Source organism: Pelmatolapia mariae, linkage group LG8 (genome assembly GCF_036321145.2).
Source record: "Pelmatolapia mariae isolate MD_Pm_ZW linkage group LG8, Pm_UMD_F_2, whole genome shotgun sequence".
NCBI classification, from domain to species: Eukaryota; Metazoa; Chordata; class Actinopteri; order Cichliformes; family Cichlidae; genus Pelmatolapia; species Pelmatolapia mariae.
This window is the reverse complement of record NC_086234.1, coordinates 8,309,351-8,331,043: the sequence shown is the minus strand read 5'-3', so window position 1 is coordinate 8,331,043 and position 21,693 is coordinate 8,309,351. Positions and strand designations below refer to the sequence as shown.

Below are 21,693 nucleotides of genomic sequence, written 5' to 3'. Positions count from 1 at the left end.
CAGTCCTTGTTACCATTTTCAGATGATTTTTTTAGTTAACTTATTAAACCATTTAACAGTGACCTATACAGTAAATCATTCAGGCATAAAATAGGCCAACTCAAATGATCAACGAATGTTGTACCTTAGCAAAGAACCAATTTTAAATTGTATCTTTAGGGTCCTGTTGCAAAAACACATCATTTATTGCCATTGTGTTAGTTAGCTTTGTTCAAATCTTCGTCACTTTGTACAGAGGAGGTTATGAGAGAGGTATAGAGTGAGTGTCTCCAGTGTTCTGTAAAGCATGGTGGAGACTGTCATGATTTGGGGCTGCCTTTCAGTCAGTGGTGTTGAGGATCTTGTCAAAATTGATGTTATGAAGTTATGAGTTATGAAGGCAGCAAAGTCCAGATTTTCATCCACCATGTAGTACCACATGGGAAGCATCCGATTGGCAACAGTTTCATTTCGTTATCATTCATTTTCAGCAGGGTTAGGGTGATCCCAAACAGTAAAAGCATGCCTGGGTAGAAAAACACACAGTGGAATACTAAAAGTGTTGGATTGGATGTCACAACATTATTAAGGTAGTATAGGATCGTCTCAACAGCGAAGGGAACAAAAGCCCGGAGAACTATTTTTGAAGACTACTTAAAAAATTTTCAAGAAAGCTACCTTAGAGAGTTCAGGCTCTGTTTAAGAATAAATGTGGTCATTTATTTTACGTTTTGTTGCCTTACATACTCTTTTTCCATTTGTGTTTGCACCTGTTTCAATAAATCACGGCATCTGCTTCCCATTTTCCACTGATGCATTTGCTCTTGCATATCTGTAAAGTCACAATTACCGTTAAATGATATGTACAAGGTTTTTCTAGTGACATACTGTATGCTGATATCCAGACAACGTTTTTAAGGAAAGCCTTGTTTAGTTCAGCAATATTATGACAAACCATATGCTGCACATAGTACAACAGCATAGCTCCATATAAGAGTGCTTGACCTGACGCTTAAAATTTTAATGGCAATAGCAGTGCATTATGAAATGAAAAATATGACAAAAAAGCCTCAAATTGAAAAGCTAAATTCATGTAAAAAAGCAAGAATTGTAGCACACTAGCCTTTTAAAAAATTACAGCATTTGGTCTCATTAGTTTCCAAAGTCTTGTGGTGTTGGTCAAAGATGTGATGCAATACAGATGTAAACATGCCCATGCATGTTTGAATTGTGTGGCTGGCATCAAACTCAAAATGAGCATATTTTTTTCCCCAAAAAATATGTAGAATTTCCCAGCTTTAACATTTGATATGTTGTACTGTTTTCAATTAAATATAAAGTTTCAGTGATTTGAAAACCATTGCAATGTGTTGCAGCATCCCAGCCTTTTTGGAGAAGTGTTTTAACAATGGGTCACAGTAGAGCGATCCAATCTAGCTAAACCACGCTGTGCATGGGATCGAGAGTCGCCACAGAGACTCACAATAAGAAATGATTGATTATTAAAATCTCTTTCCTATTAAATGACTAATTAATTAATTATTTTTCATCTTAATGCAGGTTGATTTATTGTAAGAATTCAGTTGATGGTTGAAGAATTTAGGGTTGTCCTGTTATGGTAAGACAATCGAGTTACTCAGCTAATGAAGGCTTGTCTTAAATGGCTTTGAGTTCATTTAGATGTCACTATTTGAGCAGTATTGGGGATATCCTTATATTGGTTTGAAGACTCAATGAACCACAAGTGAAAGGGAAGCAGAAAGCGAACAGTAAGGCACAAACCTTCAGTCCATACACCCAGTGAGAAAACAAGTGCCTGTTTTCATGAGCAACACTCCCTCACCTCCTCTCATTTCTCTCACTTCTTTATCCCTCCATCCCCAGGAGCTGTGGCTTTTTCATCACAACTCTGTTGAGCGGTAGGGCATGTAGCCTGTTGCTTGCTTTCACTCTAGCTTTCTTTTTCCTTCATCTGTCTACTGCCTGTGGTTTGACTTATACCTTAGCCAGCGATGTGAGCCATTTGATCCTGCTGACCCCTCTCTCTCTCTCCTGGGGGGTGGCCATCAGCCAACTGGGGCCATTTGTCTGCATGTAATGGAGGTCTGAGGCTGTGGAGCGAGGTTAGGCCCCTCACGGCCCAGTGGAGAAGGACAGCCACGACAGATGCCAAAACACTAGAGAGTGTGTGTGTTTGTATGTGTTAGAGCAGGACCAGCACTGTCACACTGTGTCAGTGCTGGATTAACAAAATAAGATATGTATGCAAACTGACAAAGTCGGTGGTTGAACTCTCCAGAGATACACTGTGAAGCCACTGTTGCAGCGCTGGGACCACGTGTTTTTAATTAAAGGGAGCAACCCTGATCATTGTATATTTAATTTTGCTGTAACATAATTTATTTTTAATAATGGAAATTAGAGACGGGAAGCAGCTAGTGGCAAATAAAACATTTATAGTTATATCTATTTCAATCAAACATAAATCCTCATCATCATTATTGATGAAAGTGCTACAGAATCATTATAAGGCTGGCATTCATTGAAAAAGCGCCCTTGATTCTTTACATAAAAAATTGATCCACAAGAAAGTAATTGCATATGGGAGTAATACTGCTTATTGCTGCAAGCAAAATTGGGGTTGCGTAAAAGCTGCACAGTTGGCCAAGATGTTTCTGGGCAGCTGTCCTGCCTACCAGGCTCTCTTGTAGACCATGGCTCTTTCTGAAGAATAATAATGGAAAAGGAAATTGGGTTGGAATAAAAAAGAGAAAGCATTCTAAGATGTGGGAATAAACATTAAAACTAGACAGAGACAGAGGCATGTTCACACATATCTGATTTGTCCAAATTTCTCAGCCTTGTGGCTTGATAAATCCCTGCACCGTGCCGGATACGTGCTAAGCCATCGTTATAAGCAAGCCTCCGACAGCTGCTCACAACACCGCTGAGAGATGGGGAGTTGAATAAGAGTGACCAAAATCAGGCAGACAACGATAAAAGAGAAAAAAATAATGAACATGTTAAAGCAGAACTTCAAGAAGCATGTAAAACATTAACTGCTCTTTTAAGCGAAATTCTTATCTTTCCCTTCTTGCTCCCTTGATATACATGCAAAGCCATTCAGGATAATTGGCTTACTTTTAATTTCTTCCAGCGTCATGTGGTCTTTGATCCCTGAGGCCCAGCACACACTGGGAGTGGTTAGATGTGCTGAACAAGCTGTGTAACCAAGTTTTGTGTGACCCCCACTGCACCAGCCCTGATTACAGGCTGGGGGGAGTGAATGCTCAGCATGGGAGCACATTAAAATCAACTAGCAGGGGGAAAATGCCTCCTGCTCCCAGAAACTGATGAAATCTGGTTTTGCTCTGGATAATATTAGTTTGAACTTAGTTTGGCAGGTGCTTTGACATGCTCCTGAATGGTCTTTGAGGGAAAATAAAGAAGAACTTCAACAACTATCACAGAGAGAATGGGCTGCGTCGTCGAGGTCATTGGAAAGCTGTGGGTAGCAGTGCTAGCTTGTATATTTTGGTCTTTCATAAGTGGCAGGTAAAGAAGTTAAGCCCTCGATTGTGTCCCCGTTTTGGAAAGGTCCTGGGAAGCCACCCGGGATTCATTCGGTGCTTTGGACACTTCCGTTCTACCCGCATCCCTGAAGAGATCCATAATTCATGGCTGTGTGTCCAGGATGTCACCGCTCCAGCGAGCTAGCATTAAATATTTACCTCAGATCATAAGCCACAGCCATTGAGGCCTGCTTGTCCCTTTAGGAAGAGTGTTTTCAGTCTCAGCATGCATGAAGAATCCCAGATGAGCCCAGCGACTGGAGCTGCTTTAAGATGTTTGAAAATCAATCAGCTCCAAGATGCATCTCATAAGTCATCACGCTCTAAATGCTAACAGCACAGGTACCTCTATGCCACATGCACAGCATATTGCTCTCTCTGCTGTGTCAGATGATTTTCCTGCATGCCTCTGTGAAGCTTTTTCTTTTCTTTTTTTTATGGGCGTGCACAGTTCTATATATTTTCTGTATTTGCTTGTGAGCACCATACTGTTGGCATCTTTTTTTGCTTGCTTTCTCATCAGCTCTCTTGCTCCCCTGATCATGCACAGCAGGTATTCCGATCCCCTACTGATGAGATGAAGGTTGGGATGGAGGAAAAAGTGGAAGAAGTGGAGTGGGTTTGATTGGAGGAGGAGAAAAAGAGGAAATCATCAGCCGTGAAACAGAAATGTGTCTGAAACTTACACGACAGGGGTCGTAGTTTTTTTTTTACACTCTGTTTTTTATAACAAACAGCAAAAATTACACTATTTCTAGAATAAATGATCAATGACTTGGGGAATAGTTTTTGGTTTTGGTTTTTATTGATGAACTGAGATTACAGTTAGAGGACAGTTTTAGCACTGCTTATAGCCTGAAAAGTTTGAAGAGAACTCCAAAAGGACTATTTCCCTAAAGTGTTACTTGTTTGTTCTTTGGGCTTTTTTGTAACAAATATACCGATTTTTATGTGTATTGAGTTTTCAGCTCAAACTTTAGAATCTATAGCTTATTTGTAGTTTAGAAGTTTATCTATAAACAGCACATTACTAAGAACTACTTCTGGTAGGGTGGAAAGAGAAAAAGAGAGATGATGAATAGAAAAGTAAGTAGATGGATATATGAAATCGGAGTAAAAGCGATATCTGGAGGAAGGCACCTAGTTGGAAATCTGTGTCAAGGCTGAAGACAGGCACACATCACAGGAGGGTGAGGGTGGGCTCTCTCACTGGTGGCTATAGTGACGAAGAAAGGGAGGACTTGATAAAGCCAACATGACACCAGGTATTAGCGCCTATAGGCCTCCTGCTGAAAAATGGATCAGTGTTTATTTATTCAGGCATTACTAAAACAGGCAATAAGAAAGATGCTGTTGATCCCCGCCAAAAGCAGTTTGCTGCCAAAATGCTGGCCACATGAAGCAGAGTGGTATAAATACCCAATTAAAAGCTTTGGGTTATTAAAAGCAAGGCTATCATATTTGTGAAGCGACTGCACAGAAGTTAAGACAGGAGAGAATGTCAATATTTCCGCTTTGCTCAGTCAGCGCTTACACATTGTTTACACATTGTAAATCGATATACCTAATGCTGCTTGAACAGTGTAATTAAAATGTTAAAATGTTTAATGCCTTCCTCAGCCACGAGATAAAGTGTGGACACAAAAGCAAACGTCAGACATGTTTAGTTTTAATTAGGCAGAGGGAGACGGCCTTAAAGTTTTCTCTGTTTTTCTTTTTATAGAAGCTTTCTATGAACGTCTCACTTTTTTCTTATGTATATATCAAAGTTTTTTTCCTCCTCCTCATTGGATCAGAAGAGTGATTTTATATCCAGTGCATTCACGTCTTTTCTTTTCTTTTCCTGTTCAGTGCCATTACTTTGGACAACACACTGGTTATCTTGTCTACCGTGGCACCGGATGCCGGACGCTACTATGTGCAAGCTGTAAACGACAAGAATGGAGAGAACAAGACCAGCCAGCCCATCACCTTGTCAGTAGAGAGTGAGTAACCATATATACGTACGCTAATCAAGGCTTAATTGGAAACGCATTTAGGCTTACTTTTACTTTTATTATCATGTCCGACCCTTTTAAGTTTTTGAAGGAAATATTAAACATTCACTTGACAGCTTGAGCCTTTACATACCAGGCTTACAGTTTGATATATTGGCTTGAAAAATGTGTGATTACTCACTGTTTTTAGTAAGCCCTGGTGCAAAAACAGTATTTAAAATGGTTTCTCAAATGCAACTACTTATGTAAGAGTATTACTGTCTTGCTATTAGTGTGTATAGTTTATAAAGATGTCATTCCAGGTTAGAACCTTATAATATAGTACATATAAACTGGTACTGGTAAACTAAGCCCTGGAGTTGGACACCCCTGGTTTACACCCTTCTGAGCTCTTCCACATCCACACCTAAGATTTTATGTTTACCTCAAACTGGCAAAAGGAGAAAAATGTCAAATTCGGTGTCCATCAGAACCAACTTTCAACTGTCTTGATGAGAGCTAGATGTATGAGTTATGACCCAGAGATCAAACAGTAGTCTTCAGCAGAAAAGCCCAAAGGCACCACTTCAGGTCAGGAGTGTGACCTGGTGCGCCTTCCTGACCTGATGCGCTCATTCAACATTCATCCTCCAGACAGAACATTGTGTGCACACTGAAAGCACGTTGAAAAGAGAGAAGTTCTTTGGTCACGCCATTAGTCTGTGTTGACCAGCTGACCCTCTCGACAGTTTAGGTTCCCCTTTTACTTCTTCCTCTTCACTAAAATGAAATTCAAGTTGAAGGGCTACTTTAGAGACGATCCAGCGCATAAGTAAACTGTCGGCTTTAAGTAAGCGTTTTAAAATACAGCAGTACTGGGAGTGTTCCAGAGATGCATAAAGAGACGACCTCAAAGGAATATAGACAAAATCTGTCAGGTAAAATTTTTAATTGTACCTGATTATGTTTCCCATCACTGTGGGAGATTTAAGCTTATCTACCTGAGTCTGTACCAATACTCGCACGTTGCTACATACATAAACACACACACCCACACACGAATACATGCACAAAGTAAGAGGAAGCTGTACGGACAGAGGCACAGGTAGATTGTTCTTCTGCCAAGTTAGTTAATATTCACAAGCATCCTTAGCTTGCATAACAAAAAAACAAAAAAACACAGAATACACAAATCAAACCAATTCGGTCGGCTTCAGCTCAGCAGAGTGAAATATAAGAGGAAACCTAACAGACAGCATCTTATGACATGGTAGACTGGAGTTCATTATGGAAGTGAATGAGGAGGGTGAGGGTAAGATATTATAGTTGACAACACAAGGGAGCAAAAATAGCCTGTGGCACATGTTGAGAACAATGGCAGAGTTGATTATACAAGTGCTAGAACACACACACACACACACGCACGGGTTCAGGCTATACAGAGCACGTAGCAGGAGGTCTCGACTCAGCAGGTGTAATGGAAATACACGATTTATATGAATGCTCCTCACATATTCGCACACATGTGCGCATGCATACACACATACAAGCAATCAGATACAGGCTGTTATGAAAGCCGGTATTTGGAGTTGTGCATGTGTTTGACAGAGCGCTTGAATTTTACCGTATGTAAGCATGTATGTATCACTTATTTGCTGCGGCAGCTGTTGCTGCAGTGATGCCTCTGACACTGTGAGCTTACCTGGGTCCGGCAGTAGTTGCCTAAGATTTGGCAAGGCCAAAGGACAAGGAAAGGTGGAGAGCAGGAGTCATGCTCAATTTACAATTTATATACTCAGGATGAAGTTTTAAAAATTCATTATAATTTCAGCAAGGCTCCTCCTGTGTTTTTGTTCTTCTCTTTAAAAAAAAAGTTTTCTCTGCAAGATAGTAGTTTGATATGGACATCATATCTTGTGATGTGTGTGTGTTTGTGTCTGTGCATGCATCTTAACACCCAAGACTGGTTAGATTGAGTCATGACAGTCCCTGTAGCTACATCTGACATGTGCACCCACAAGCACACTTCCAGGGCACGATGGGATTGACGGATCAGTGTGAGTTTATCGCAGACATGACACATCTCAAGCAGCACACACACACATATACTGGGGCTTCCTTGCCATGAGCTGTGCCATAATGAACACACACACACTCAGACAAACTCACACAGAAATAAACAAGGATGAGCATAAAGTGTTGAAAATGTGGGCTCAGGCACATGCGGACACACGCACACAACAGCCTCTTCGCTTCTTAAGCCTCATGTTAGTCAAACAGTATTTTTCTATCCCAGCTTCTGGTTCTCCGGCATATATCTTGTTATACACAGTGAGTGCACTGTCTCATCGTATTTGACCAATCTCTCTGTCAGAACTCAGATACAGTGCGTGCACTGGTCAGTTTCAATATTTCATGTCGATGAGCACCCACTGGGTGGAAATGAAATTTATAGGTCACTACAATCCAAAGAACCCAATGAAATCTCATCAGATTGTGCCTCTGTTAATTATATCCTATTCCCATCTATCAGGTTCATTGATCTTTGCTTAACATCTCCATGTTTTGTTGACATGTTTGTGTGGTGACCTGACTTTGTGTCTAGATGTTGGAGGTCCAGCAGATCCCATTGCCCCCACCATTATCATCCCTCCCAGGAACACCAGTGTGGTCACAGGCACATCAGAGGTCACGATGGAGTGTGTGGCCAATGCCAGGTAAAAATTCCTGGAAGTGCAGGGTTTCAAATGATTCAGTACAGTCCAAAATAGAGGATTTTATGGGGCTATTTTTCACAGTTGAAAAGAAAAATAGTCCCAGTGAAATGACCGCTGGTGATATATTGCTGCGTGTCAGGGGCAAAACTCAGAAAACTGTGCAAATAAAACCAAAAACATCTACGGTGCTAGATTCTAATGGTAAAGAGTCAGAAGCTAAATGCACTTCAGCTGTATAATTATAATTTGCTTATATCTGCTTATGTGACGTGTCACACTGTGAGACTTTATGGGCTAGCACAAAACGAGCATTCTCACAGGGACATGGATGTTACAAACACATCTCACATCCTTCTTTCCTCTCACTAGACCTCTTATCAAGCTGAGTATCACATGGCGTAAGAACGGCGTGTTGGTGAACAGCGGTTTGAGTGACTTCAACCGCAGACTGACCATCCTGAGTCCTGTGGTGAGCGACGCTGGCTACTACGAGTGTGAGGCCATTCTCCGCAGCAGCAGCGTGCCTTCAGTCAGTGCTGGAGCTTATCTGCATGTCCTTGGTAAGAGCTAAAGGCTAAAATATGTTCCTGGCAGGGTCTTGTGTCTATTATTTTTGCCTATTAATATCACTTAGTACTTTTAGCTGTAATTTTTCCCAATACTTGCACACTTCCAGGTGACAATATCTATTTATGAAACTCATTACCACATAGTTTCACACCAGTTCACACATTTTTTTTTCTTAGAGGACAAAAGCAATAAAAAAAACCATTCCCAGAATTTCATGTGAATGTCTGACTATTATAACGGTTCACAAAGTTTATATGACTGAGTGCCACTTAGGAACCCAGCAAATGATGGGAGGCCATATATAAAAATGCATATCAACCACTTTTAGGATTCTTTTTTTTTTAAACAGATGCATATGTCAGGTTTAGTTTGCAATGATCTGCTTAAAATTGAATAGAAGTCCTGGTCTCGCTGAGCGCTACTTTGTCATAGCATAACACAAAGTGCGGAGAAACGAAACCCACAGTCATGAATTCTTTCCTTTTCACACCCGCTGGCCACATAAAATATTTCCATGGGGCACCACTGGCCCGCAGGTAGCACTTTGAGAGCTCATGATCGATTACCTTGTAGGTTTACTCAGACACTGCATCACAAATACTATTTGAGTTTTTAGTGTTCAGTGCTGCCTGAGGACAGAAACACATTCGAGTGAAAGCATACATATTAAGGAATTGCTCTCTCCTTGCTGCTTCAAAGTCAAGATAAGTTTGTCATTCTTCTCTCTTATGCTTTGTTTGTTATTTGATATCAGCATCTTTGCTTTTGCATTTTATACAACTTCAGTATTTGGAGCACATTACCATAATGTTTGTACTTCCTTGCCTGTTAACCTTAAGGTTTAACATAGTTTTTAGGTGTTTATAACCTTTTTTTTATTATGCTCAAGTTAAAGAACAGACTAATATTTTCAGTCTTGGTAGGTAATTGTATGTACCTTCATATCAGCGTCTACATGTAGTGACCCACATGCGTCACACATGTGGAAGTAAACTTTTAACAAGAGTGACTGTGCGAGCTTGATGCAAATATTCAGAGTCTCACTACATAAATGTGGTAAAAGCATGACTGTGAAGTTGTGAGGCAGTAAGGGGGAAGTGTTATTGATTTAAAAGGGAGAAAACTAATGGTTGGCCTCAAGAAATGGTTTAATAGCATTGCTTGAGTCACTTTTATTCCATCTGACTGAAACACTTTGATGTTTTCAGGGTTATGATGTGATTCAAAGCACAAGGTGGAAGGGGGGGGACTTTTTCCACGATACTGCTAACTGAGCCTTTCCTCTACCTCCCCCTATAAGTTTGAAGGATAGCCTAACCATTACAGAATACCAATTACTCACTTCTATAATCAAACTAGTCTCATCGTGTTCTGCTGCGTTATCAGATATTTGGCCCAAAATTCAATACATTTAAGAGCAGAAATAACTTCTGCTTTAAGCTCGCGTTGTTGTTTTTGTGTTTCACTAATGTGTCTGCTGTTTCAGAGCCACCACAGTTTATAAAGGAACCAGAGAAACACATCACAGCTGAGATGGAGAAGGTGGTTGACATTCCCTGTCAGGCACGGGGTGAGAGCTTGCTGGTATTACAATAAGAGAATGTAAAGTAAACCCTATCAGAGGAAAAATGTTTGAACTGAACCCCAAACTCTCACTCACCTACACTCTGCAGGAGTGCCCCAGCCAGACATTGTGTGGTACAAGGATGCTTCGCCTATCGACCCAGTGAGGACACCCAGGTACAGGGTGTTGGTGGGCGGCAGCCTTCAGGTCAACGGCCTACTGCCTGATGACACCGGCATGTTCCAGTGCTTTGCCCGAAATTTAGCCGGAGAGGTTCAGACCAACACGTACCTGGCTGTTACAAGTAAGTGCTCCAGCAGCTTTTCAAGGAATTACTTCACCCAGATAATTGCTGCTGTTAAACATGTTGTAAAGTGCTGAATTTGAGCTAAACATTCGCTTTTTCTTTTACTGAAATGTGTTAAATATTCATGCAGCTCTGCTAAGCTTCAGATTTAGAAATGTCAAAGTGTAGTATTTTAAAAATCATTACAGAATACTGAAAGCAGGGTGACTTATGCCTTGCTTAGTTATAATGGCAAATCTTATTTTTGTAATACTTTATCGATATCTATAAATGGATGTATGGATAGTATAGAATGGTTATAAATGGATGCATGGATTTCCTCGCTGCAATTCAAGTAAAAAAGCTAAATTTGTGATTATAAGACAAGTTAAGTCTTTATTTTCATTTAAAAAAGAAAATGACATCATGGTACCAAACAAAGCAGTGACCTGTGTATGACTGGGCTAGTAATGGCCAATCTCCCAGGACAAATGCGAAAAATGCAGTACAAAAAGTGAAGTAGGGTTTTGCTGTAAATGAGCGTGTGAGCTCAAGGGCCCTACACTGAGTGAATAAAAGTCCAAATAAAAATAAAAAAGTGACAGTCTGTTAAACAAACTGCTGCACTCTTGGTTCTCTGCCTTTGGAAAATGAACTAATTCTCATCACACAAGAACCTGACTTACTGTAAACACTGCAAGAAACACTCAACTTGGGACATGAAATATAGATGAAAACCACAAACAAAACTTTGGTTACAGGAAAAAAAACCACAGAGATGCATCTTTTTTTTCTGTAGTAGTGGCATTTTTGTCTCGTTCTAAGAAATCCGATACCTAGGCAGTGAAGAAAAACACTTTGGATATGCAGTACTTTTGACAGCAGAGTTGTGATTGCGGCGTCGCTGTCAGTTGACAATATTGCAGAAGGGAAGCTTCCCTATATAAACTAACAATTAGGCCAACAACGATTAAGTTTACATTACTGTGGAAAGGCGAAACATTAATCACGTTTGCTGCTAAACTGTAATCACCTAAATGATGGGAATTTAGAAGTCTTTTTTTTCCCTGCGCTTCTGCCACTGTTGGTATTTGAAAATAACTGCTAATTTTACTCTCACTGTGCATCTGTTTGGCAAGTTTCTGACATCTAATTTTCTTCACTTTGTCTCAGTTCCTGCTGCCTTCGCTCCATGCCGTGCCGCGTTATCAGAATTCATAATATTCCGTCTCGCTAAATCACCCCTTCCATCCCTGTTTTTCTCTCCTCATCTTCTCTCCTCCCGCCTTCTATGATCTCATCTTATCGTCTTCCTTTTTGTCAACACAATCATGTTTGTACTTCTCCTTCAGCCCTACTCCCTGTGTCCTGAGATTAGCAGCGCACCTATGACAACTCCCTACTCCTCCTTTCCTCTGGGAGTGATACAGTTTTCTGTCATCCTATAAAAGCTTTGATTTATTGCATATCATAAATACGGATTTTAGTTATCTACAAATTGCCTTCCTTTTCTGTCTATACTTCTTCTCCATTCATTTTCTTTTCCTTCCTTTCATATCCGCTATCTCTGCGGGTGCAAAAAATAGACCGGCAGCAGACAGTTATGGCACCGAGGTGAAGCCTGTGTCAATCCGTTTGGAATTAGGGGGACAAAGCATCGACTAAACACTGCAGCTGGCTGCTGCTTACAAGAAATACGTTTGAAGTGGGGCTTTGCCACAGACAGTTATTCTCTCACCTCTATAACCCTCTTACCCTCTCTCGTTACTGTACTGAGCTTCCTTTATTCAGTGTGTGTTTGTCTACCCTCAGGCATTGCCCCGAATATCACAGCTGGACCCTCTGATAGCACTGTGATCGACGGGATGTCAGTCATTCTGCACTGTGAGACCTCTGGAGCTCCAAGACCAGCTATCACCTGGCAAAAAGGTCTCTTTTACACGCATACACACACCACGAGGGATTGTGATGTCTGTTATCTGTAAAACATTGGGACCACAGTTTGCTGTGGCTTAACAAATAAAGCCTGATTTGATTCCTTTACTGGGATTTACCTTTTGCCATGTTTTTGTGTTTGCATTCCAATAGCAGATCAGGGAAGCACCATCCTTGTTTTTGACAATCTGCTTTTCTCATTTTTTTCCCTTCTATTCTGTGTGACCCTTTTCCCTCTGCCTACCACTTCTGCTGTCCGTTCCCATATGGCAGGTGAGCGCGTGTTAGCCAGCGGTTCAGTCCAGCTGCCCCGGTTCACCCTGCTCGAATCAGGCAGCTTGCTCATCTCGCCTTCACACATCTCTGATGCCGGGACCTACACTTGCATGGCAAGCAACTCCAGGGGCATTGACGAGGCATCTGCTGACCTTGTTGTTTGGGGTAAGTGGGCTTTTAAAAACACATATACCTGATGTAATGTGTTGAAAAAGTCCTTACTTTGTGATAAAAACAGGAAATGAAAGAGTAGTGCAGTTTTACTGAGAGACGTGTTTAGCAGGAAACAAGGTTGTGCTGTATAATAACAAAGGAATGCTCAATTGCTAAATACAAAAGCATTCTTCTGTGCAAGTCTGGAGTCATCATTTTGGTGTTTTCTTCAAGAAGCCATCAAAAGACAAAATACAAACCAGGAGCAAGTCATTTCGACTGAAATGAGTTTTCTGAAATTCATTTTTTTTGCTATTGTTCTTCTGAGGAAAGACATTTTGTAGACCGTTTTCTCCTCTCTCACTTCCTTCATCTTTTTCTCCGTCTATCTCTTTCTTTTCTTCTTTATTTTGTGTCCACAGCTCGCACTCGGATTACCACCCCCCCACAGGACCAGAGCGTTATCAAAGGAACTAAAGCCATTATGAACTGTGGAGTCACACACGACCCCAGTGTGACAGTCAGGTAAGGGTCCATTTAGAAACACAGATTTATTAAGGCGCAATGCATATTTATATATAACAGTTTCTACAGGCTATTAGTAAAACTGATGTCACCTGAAAGCAGTAGATACTGATACTGGGATACTAGGAGTCAAACATAGAATAGGCAGGTTAAAAGTGAGTCGTTCCCTTTTTTTCTTTTTCTTTTGTTTTTAATAAAAAAGGGCAAAATACAGCAAATCCAATAGCAAAAAGTCAAATACTGAAAGCAAGCAAGCACCAGGAAGGAGCTAATGCATGCAAACAAGCAGGAGAAAAAGTGAAGAGAAGCAAAGTAAGTCGTGCGGTTTGTCTTCCTGATTAACCCGTCCCACGAAAGGTGAATAAGTTTTACCCAAGCTAAGCTGTCATGTCTTATATCTGTGAGAGATACGGATTCGTAGCAGAGGGAACTTCATTCCTTGATTCATTTTTTTTCCTCCTGGCAGAAAACTGTTTCAAAGCCAGTTCAGTGTACTGTAGGCATTTGTATAGGGACCTTACCCTAAGACATTACCTTGTAGGCAAGGTTTGAATTATTTCTACTTTCTCTTTATTTGCTCCTGAAACAGTTATACACGCTGTCAGGTTTGTAGCTGAGAGAAAATACCTGAAATTGTCTCAACTGGCACAAGAATACATCTAAGCAGCCCACTAATTTAATTAAAGTAAGCCCTACCCGTGCCTTAATGATGGGGCGTTGATTGGTAACCATATTAATTTACACACTCACAGTTTGCAGCCAGCGTTTCCTTCAGACTTTTGCTGCCACAATTGTGTTTCTTTTAGCCATTTTTATATTTCTTCATTCTTCATTCCTTTTATGGTGGCTATAATAGTTTTTCTTGTGATCTATAGACCTATATGTGTGTACAAATGTTCATCTGGGGCATGTCAGTGTGTGTCACAAATGCATTCTTCATTGTTTGGGGCAAAATTTTAAAAAACTTATTTAGTAGGATATAACATTTTGGAAGAACCTTTTTTTTTTTTTTTTAAATTATAAACAACAACAACAAATCTGAAACTTTGCCAGCCCTATAATCTAAATGTGCCAATGCCCACGGTGTCCACAGATCAAAAAAACGAGTTTCAAATGTAGGAGCCACATCCTCAAAAGCTGCAGAATCTTTTTTAGTTTACGCCAGGAGAAAGATTCGACCAACACATACTGATCAGAAGACCCCAGAGACCTTTACTAATGAATGTGGGTGCCTGACCGTGCAGCGGAATCTTAACTTGACTTCTCAATTTGATGGCGATTTAGCATAAAAAAAAATATCAAGGCTAGTTAGAAGGACCTGTTTAGAAGCTTTGCACCACTATCTGGATCACTTCTAAGGGACTCAGCCGTGTCTTCCTGTTGAAGAGAAGATTAAAATAGATTAACCAAATTGACACTCATCCTAACCTATTTTTATGTATTTCTTACATGTTTAATACCTAATAAATCTCTGCAGTTGAGCTTTTTGTTTTTAGATTGGCTAATAAAGAAGCTTCATCCTCAGCTTGGTTGTGTATGTCATTTAGTACCCTTATTATCTTATTTTCACCACTACAATTCTGCTATAGGGAAGGGTTAAGGGTCGCACAAAAATAAATGAATACATGCACTGAATTGCTGTTACTACAGAGAGGAAACCTGTGACCTAGACATACACCTACGCCTGTTAACCATGTTTGTCAGCCACCAGCATATACATATTTCTTTACATAAAGAGTCCCTCGCACAATACTTTACAGCTGCTGCCCAAAGCAGTGCAACAAACAACCCTTCCACAGAAAATGTAGTGAACTCCGAGCGTGTAGCTGACATCAGGAGCGATCAATAGTCCCTTTCTACTCGGAGGAGAAAGCTGCATTTGAAGCCACGTTTGCGCCGCGCAGTTTTGATCGGTTGTTTGATATGCACCCGTCAGCCGCGATGATATGCGGGGCACCTGTGATGGTGAGTTTGAAGAGACAGGGGAGAGGAGGATGAAAAACCACACTAATGACATGTTTTTCTTAGATTGTGGTCGAATAAAAGAAAACCAAAACCTCAGTTTACTCTTTGCTTTACTGTCAAAAAGAGTTAACCCCTCAATCTGAAGGTGACATACATATATATGTACCTGATAAGTTCCACTCTACAGTGGGTGGCAATTAAATTATCCAGCGTTAGCTTCTGGAAATATGCTAGAAATGACTTTTGACAGATAATTTCATGGATTTAATTGAGCAAAAAAGTGTAAAGAATGTGCTTAACATGCAGTATGAGTGTTTGCGATTGGCGTGCAGGTGGTGAGTAATGCTATATTGTGACTAATTGTAATAATGGAAAAAACCACAGAGGCTGATGAATACCGCAGTTTCCTTTTTTTAAAATGTGTTTAAATTGATTGACTGATGAAGTGGAAGGAATGGATGCAGCAGATGATGATGACGTTAATGACATTTAACAAGCCAGCTGACTGAAGTCTTTGTATTCCAGGCATGTCTGGGAAAAAGAGGGCTCAGTGATAAACGTTCAGTCCATCCCCCGCATGCGGCTAGATGCAGATGGTACGCTTCACATCTCCCAAACCTGGTCAGGTGACATAGGCACCTACACATGCAGAGTGACCTCTGTTGGAGGCAACGACTCCCGCAGCGCGCACCTCCGTGTCAGGTAACAAGCCCTCCTCCCATCATTCACCATCACCATCGTGCGACTTTCTATTTACCGGCCTTCCTTTTTCCTCTCACCCTTTTGTTTCTCCAATATTCTCCAGTGTAAAAACACAGGAAGCAACATGTTCTTTGCAGAGAGACAACACACACACAGAGGCGCAGCACAGACATTTACACGCATACGCACGTGCGAGCGCCAGACACATGAGTGCTTACCACCACTGCTATTCTGTCTGTTCCTATTGACACCGCTGACTCATTTTCACTTAAGTGACGCCTGTTCTTCCTCACCTCCCCTGTCCTCATTCTCACCTGACACACTTCCAGCCCCAGGGGACCTCCGCCTCCATTCCCCATCTCCAATACTACACATGCATGCACGAGCGCTTCTGTTTTTATTCTCAAATCCCTTGCCTCCACATAACTTTGCCTGCTACTGTTATACTTTGGCACACAGAGAGCCACGGCAGCGAGAGTGAATCGAATATGAATGTGACATCAAACTTTCTGTTTGCCAGACTGACTGACTGATTGTTTCTGTCTTTGTTTATCGTGCTATCGGCCGTCTGGTTGGCTGCCTGCCTTTTGACTGAGTTACTGTCTATATCAATTCATTGCTATAAGGTTTATCTATCAATCTGTCTGTGCTTATCTGAATTTATGGCTGAATGAATTAATGATCCTCTGCTTTGGCCTCATTTATTCATGTCTCCCTGTGCATTTTCTTTCTATCTGTCTCCTTATGCCTTTCAATCCCTTCCCTCCCTCCAGTGATATCCATCTCGTTTTGTTTGCCTGTGTGTCCATCTTGACAAGGAACCATCTTTGCTGTCTCGTCTCGCCACATTTCATCACCTGTCTAACTGATCTCTCTCTTACAAAAGATTCTGCTTTACTTTAGATCTGTACAAGCGATCTTCAGAGAAAAACGAAACGTTCGCTAACTCCCTTGGCTCCGCGGCTTGTTTGCTGTAATAGAGAGATTCTTTTATTTATCGCTCTTGTCCTGCTGTTCCCTGCAGACAGTTGCCCCATGCCCCAGAGAACCCTACAGCCGTGCTGAGCAAATCTGAAAAAAGAGCCATCGACCTGGCTTGGGCCAAGCCTTTTGATGGCAACAGTCCCCTCATACGCTATATCCTGGAGGTTTCTGAGAACAGTAAGTCATAAAATATCCTGTCTGTTCCAGTCATGCATCCTTCTCCTGCATCCTTCTCTACCTTCTATTTGATGAGTTAGGTTTGGGGAACTCAGCTCATGGGATTAACAGTGCAGCAGCGAGTTTAAAAGAGGCTAAGCATAGCTGGTTTAGACTCCTGTGTTCACAGTGTTTTTCCCAAGGAGCTTAAATGCAAACAAATACAGCAAAAAATTACAAGAAGATCAAATAGAATTTGAGATCAGGATCAATATTACTAATTAGGAATGTCCATCATTGCCTTTAGGCTCAGCACGGATTTGTAACTATAGCGCAGTTGCTCTGTCCAATTTGCATCGCCGAATTAAATACACTGAAACGAGGGGCTTGTCACTGTTGGGTTATAACACTCATAAAAGTTTCATTATGACATGATTACCATTGAAAAGTAACCCGATGCAGAACAAATGTCGGTATAAGCAATTTGTTCGACTGGCATAACATCAGCGTAACACCTCTTTGGAACACTTTCATATAGCCTACTGGCCTTTTTTGCATATAGCGAGTAGACACTGGTAGCATCTCCTCTGTCGTATTACTAGCGCCAAGCTCCTTAATTTTCCTCTGAGTTGCAGCTTTAGCCGAACTAAAAACTAGCCGGTGTTGTTTCAGAGCTGTTGCACCAGCATCATTTCCCTCCTCCATGGGCCACCGGCGTTGTGGAGCGTCTGTGCTAATCTTGCAGGTGTCCGTTATTAAATTTGAAGTAGAACTCTGTGCAGCTGACACTTATTATCACCCAGGCACGCAATTAGAGTTTCACTGTCGTGTCTTTCGTCTTCAAAATAAAGTAAATACTTCCACAGCTTCTCTCTTCTCTGCCATCTTGTAAGCTGAGCTACATGAGCAGACTGGTATTTGTCAGTGTCACGGAGTAAGAGGGAAACAGAAACAATGCTTTTGGGACTTTTGCTTTGTATCGTTTTGTAGAATCAAAGAGAACAGCAAGGTGAGTTAAACAGTATTAACATTAATGGTTTGCCAATTTGGAAGAAGTCCCTGAATAACTGAGGATCCAGGTTTTCCTGCCATCAAAAAACATGCTAGGCTGATTCTGCTGTTGTTGTCCCCTTGATAAATGCACTGGCTTAAATCTGGAGTTGGTCTCAGGGTGCTGTATGTCAGCTGCTCTCTGCTCCTAATACTTAAAAGCAGAGACCAAGTTTCCCTGTGGGTACCAATACTGTTATTGCTCTTTTTTGGGTTTTTTTTAACCATTGCTTGGTTTGTTTCATTAAATTGAATTTTAAAACCTTCTAAGACAAAATGACTGGAAGGCATTAAATTGAAAATCCCTTTCGATATTGTTGAAATTCCTTGGAATGTAGCACTCCTTCCTGAATGGAACAATAGCAATAACTGAGGTGTGTATTTGTGTGGATGCGCATGTAGGAAAAAAGGTGTAAAAGTTGATTTTCTGTCTTCTAGATGCTCCCTGGGCCATCCTGCTGGCCAATATTGAACCAGAGTCCACAGCAGTGACGGTCAACGGCTTGATCCCAGCTCGCTCCTATCAGTTCCGCCTCTGTGCTGTTAATGATGTGGGGAAGGGACAGTTTAGCAAGGAGACAGACCGGTGAGCTAAAGACACTTTTTATATCTCACATCAACATTTTAAAAGCTTTTTTGTCCCTTTCAGCGCACCATTTAATTGGCAGCAGCAGTGAGAAACCTAAGCAATGTCAAAAAACAAGAGTCAAAGCAGGACTTTGTTGGTTGTTAGTAAACAGTACATTGTGTATATGAAATCTGTTTCCTAGACAACCGGATTGACTGATCCCTTCAGTCAAGAGTCGAGAGAAGAGGGATATACATGTAAGCCTCCCGAGGAGAATACACATACAAACGTGCGCAATTGCATGTAAACACACATTTTCAAACGCGCATTTTCAAACACACAAACACCTACTGACTCTGAAAGCCACAGGGAGGATTTAGGTTTGAGGCGAGACCGCTGTTGGCTTCTCTGTGGCCTCACACAACTTCAAGCACTGATTGCTCTCCCTATCCCTTCTTGCCTCCATTCTTTTCCTCCACCAGTCTGTCACGCTGCCTCCTGCTGGGAGCTCCCAAGCCATAGGAGAGCCATAGGGAGCTTCATCTGTGTGTCACGGGGGGTGCAGCACAGAACTCTCCATGAGACCATTTGGGACTAAGTCAGTGCCAGTGATCTCGCTCCCATCTCTCATACGCGTCTTCTCCCCAGGCACACGGGGTGTTTTATCACAGTAGAAATATAGCTTTTAGGTAGCCTAGGTATCCTTTCAGTTCCTCAGAGGTGATTTCAAGGTGGTGAGTATTGCACATATTTTGGAGAGCAAAAGCAAACAAGAAATGGTGACAGTTTTTTCACAAACAAAAGGATATGGAAGGACACAGTTATGAGACAGAAGATATTGTACGGGGAAATGCTTCAGCTGGAATTTTCTCATTTTTTAAACTTCTGCATCGAGTAGCTGGAGCATTAAAACTAAAATCCTGCCTGCCTAATAACTCACTGGTCTCCCTTGAAACTCAGCTCTGACCTATTGAGGTATAGACATGAGATCTCTGGGGTTGCTTTAGACCTTTGTGAGTGGGACCTCTGTGGACTGAACCTGTTGCAGTGCATCCCACCGGATTCCTATTCCTTTAGCTATTCCTGAAAGGGTTTTTGTGGGGCAAGTTATTATGCTGAGAAAAGGACTGTATGTGTGCGCTGGGTCTATACAAATGTTTACGTGGCTGGTACATGACTGCCAGGACCTAAAGCCCCCATCTCACATGCTTAGAGACCAGCCAACGACCCTTTGCCAATTCAAAATCCTTGCAAACTTTACTGGGGCTTAAGAAAAGAAATAGATGATTGGTGTTACACACGAGTTATCACATGTCAGTGGTTTTAATATAATGTCTTATCAGTGCAATATTTGTGTGTGTGTTCTGCAGGGTCTCTCTCCCAGAGGAGCCCCCCAGTGCTCCTCCTCAAAATGTCATTGCTAGTGGTCGGACCAACCAATCTATCATGATCCAGTGGCAGCCTCCGCCGGAAAGCCACCAGAACGGTATCCTCAGAGGCTACATCATTCGGTAAAATCTCCACAGACACCTCCCTGTCTCTTACATTTATGTAAATGGTTAGAATTTACACAGTGTTGATGGTCCATGTTATAAAATGAGGGACTCCAAGTGCTTTCTCAAGTCAGTGTAGTAGAAATTTGATCATATTTCATATTTAAAGGAAGTTACAAAGTGGTGTGCACATCTACTGTGCTTCATTTGTCAGTGTTCTTACGTGATGATGGATTTCATTTCTGATTTGTGACCTTCATATTTTGCATTTGCACTTTCTTTCTGAACAGACAGAAGTCTAAATGCTTTTCTACAGTGTTTAGTAAAGTGTAAAATATTCTTCTAACTTTATTACCAGTGCATATATTATTGATCCATCTATTTTAATTTATGTCTTTGCTTTTGGAGTGGAAAACTACTAGGAGCAGCTCACTTGGAGTATGTTTTACATCCCTTACTGCTGTATTTAAAGATATACATGCATATCTTGTCTGTGAGAAAAAAAACAAAACAAAATTTAATGGCTGATTTGACTTAAAAAAAAAAAAAACTTCAGCAAGTCTATTAGGTAAAGTCAGCAATATGCCAAACTGACTGTAAATCCTGTATGCATGTAATTAGTTTGGTTTTCTGTCAGGCTTTTTATTCATTACATCCAAATAAAACAGCAGGTGTTTTCCAGACAACAGTCAGTGCTGTCAGTTTTCTTAATTGCTTGTTGGCTAGTGCTTTGTCTCCCCCTAGCAGGGATTCTAATGTACTGCTGGGCTCAGGTAAAATAGTAATGTCTTTGTCAGTGAAACAACTAAACTGTCAGAGATAAGGTACAAAATCTGCAAACACATGGACTCTCATCCAGAACAGGTGTCCAATCTTCTGAATAGTCCAACAAGTTTATACATGTCTATCACAGGTATCGTCTCACTGGGCTGCCTGTGGACTACCAAATCAAGAACATTTCCAGCCCAGATGTGACCACACTGCTGCTGGAAGACCTCATCATCTGGACCAATTATGAGATTGAGGTGGCTGCCTACAATGGGGCAGGTTTGGGCACTTTCAGCCATAAGGTTACTGAGTGGACCCTGCAAGGAGGTAAGCACTCAATAGCGCTTTCCTTCTTATTTAATGTCCCATTATTCAGTAAGCATGCATGTATATTATTTTTTTTACTAAATTCAGTCAAGCTTATCTTTAAGATGTGTCAATCAAGCATTCAGTG

The 21,693-nt window shown here is 41.2% G+C and overlaps 1 protein-coding gene across 6 annotated transcripts in view; it reads left to right on the top strand.

Annotated features, from left to right (window-relative positions):
• The window catches only part of sdk2b (sidekick cell adhesion molecule 2b), a 266,359-nt gene that overhangs the window by 204,932 nt on the left and 39,734 nt on the right, over positions 1–21,693 (top strand). For 5 of the 6 annotated variants that reach the window (XM_063482694.1, XM_063482695.1, XM_063482692.1 and 2 more), the window contains 13 exons: positions 5,403–5,536; positions 8,133–8,244; positions 8,614–8,804; positions 10,301–10,384; positions 10,488–10,682; positions 12,477–12,593; positions 12,873–13,040; positions 13,451–13,553; positions 16,044–16,220; positions 17,245–17,381; positions 18,849–18,996; positions 20,349–20,489; positions 21,385–21,566. In XM_063482694.1, coding sequence (XP_063338764.1) covers positions 5,403–5,536; positions 8,133–8,244; positions 8,614–8,804; positions 10,301–10,384; positions 10,488–10,682; positions 12,477–12,593; positions 12,873–13,040; positions 13,451–13,553; positions 16,044–16,220; positions 17,245–17,381; positions 18,849–18,996; positions 20,349–20,489; positions 21,385–21,566 — 1,889 coding nt within the window. Of the gene's footprint in view, positions 1–5,402; positions 5,537–6,357; positions 6,466–8,132; positions 8,245–8,613; positions 8,805–10,300; positions 10,385–10,487; positions 10,683–12,476; positions 12,594–12,872; positions 13,041–13,450; positions 13,554–16,043; positions 16,221–17,244; positions 17,382–18,848; positions 18,997–20,348; positions 20,490–21,384; positions 21,567–21,693 lie in introns of those variants that run through there. The other variant, XM_063482696.1, reaches the window with a different exon arrangement.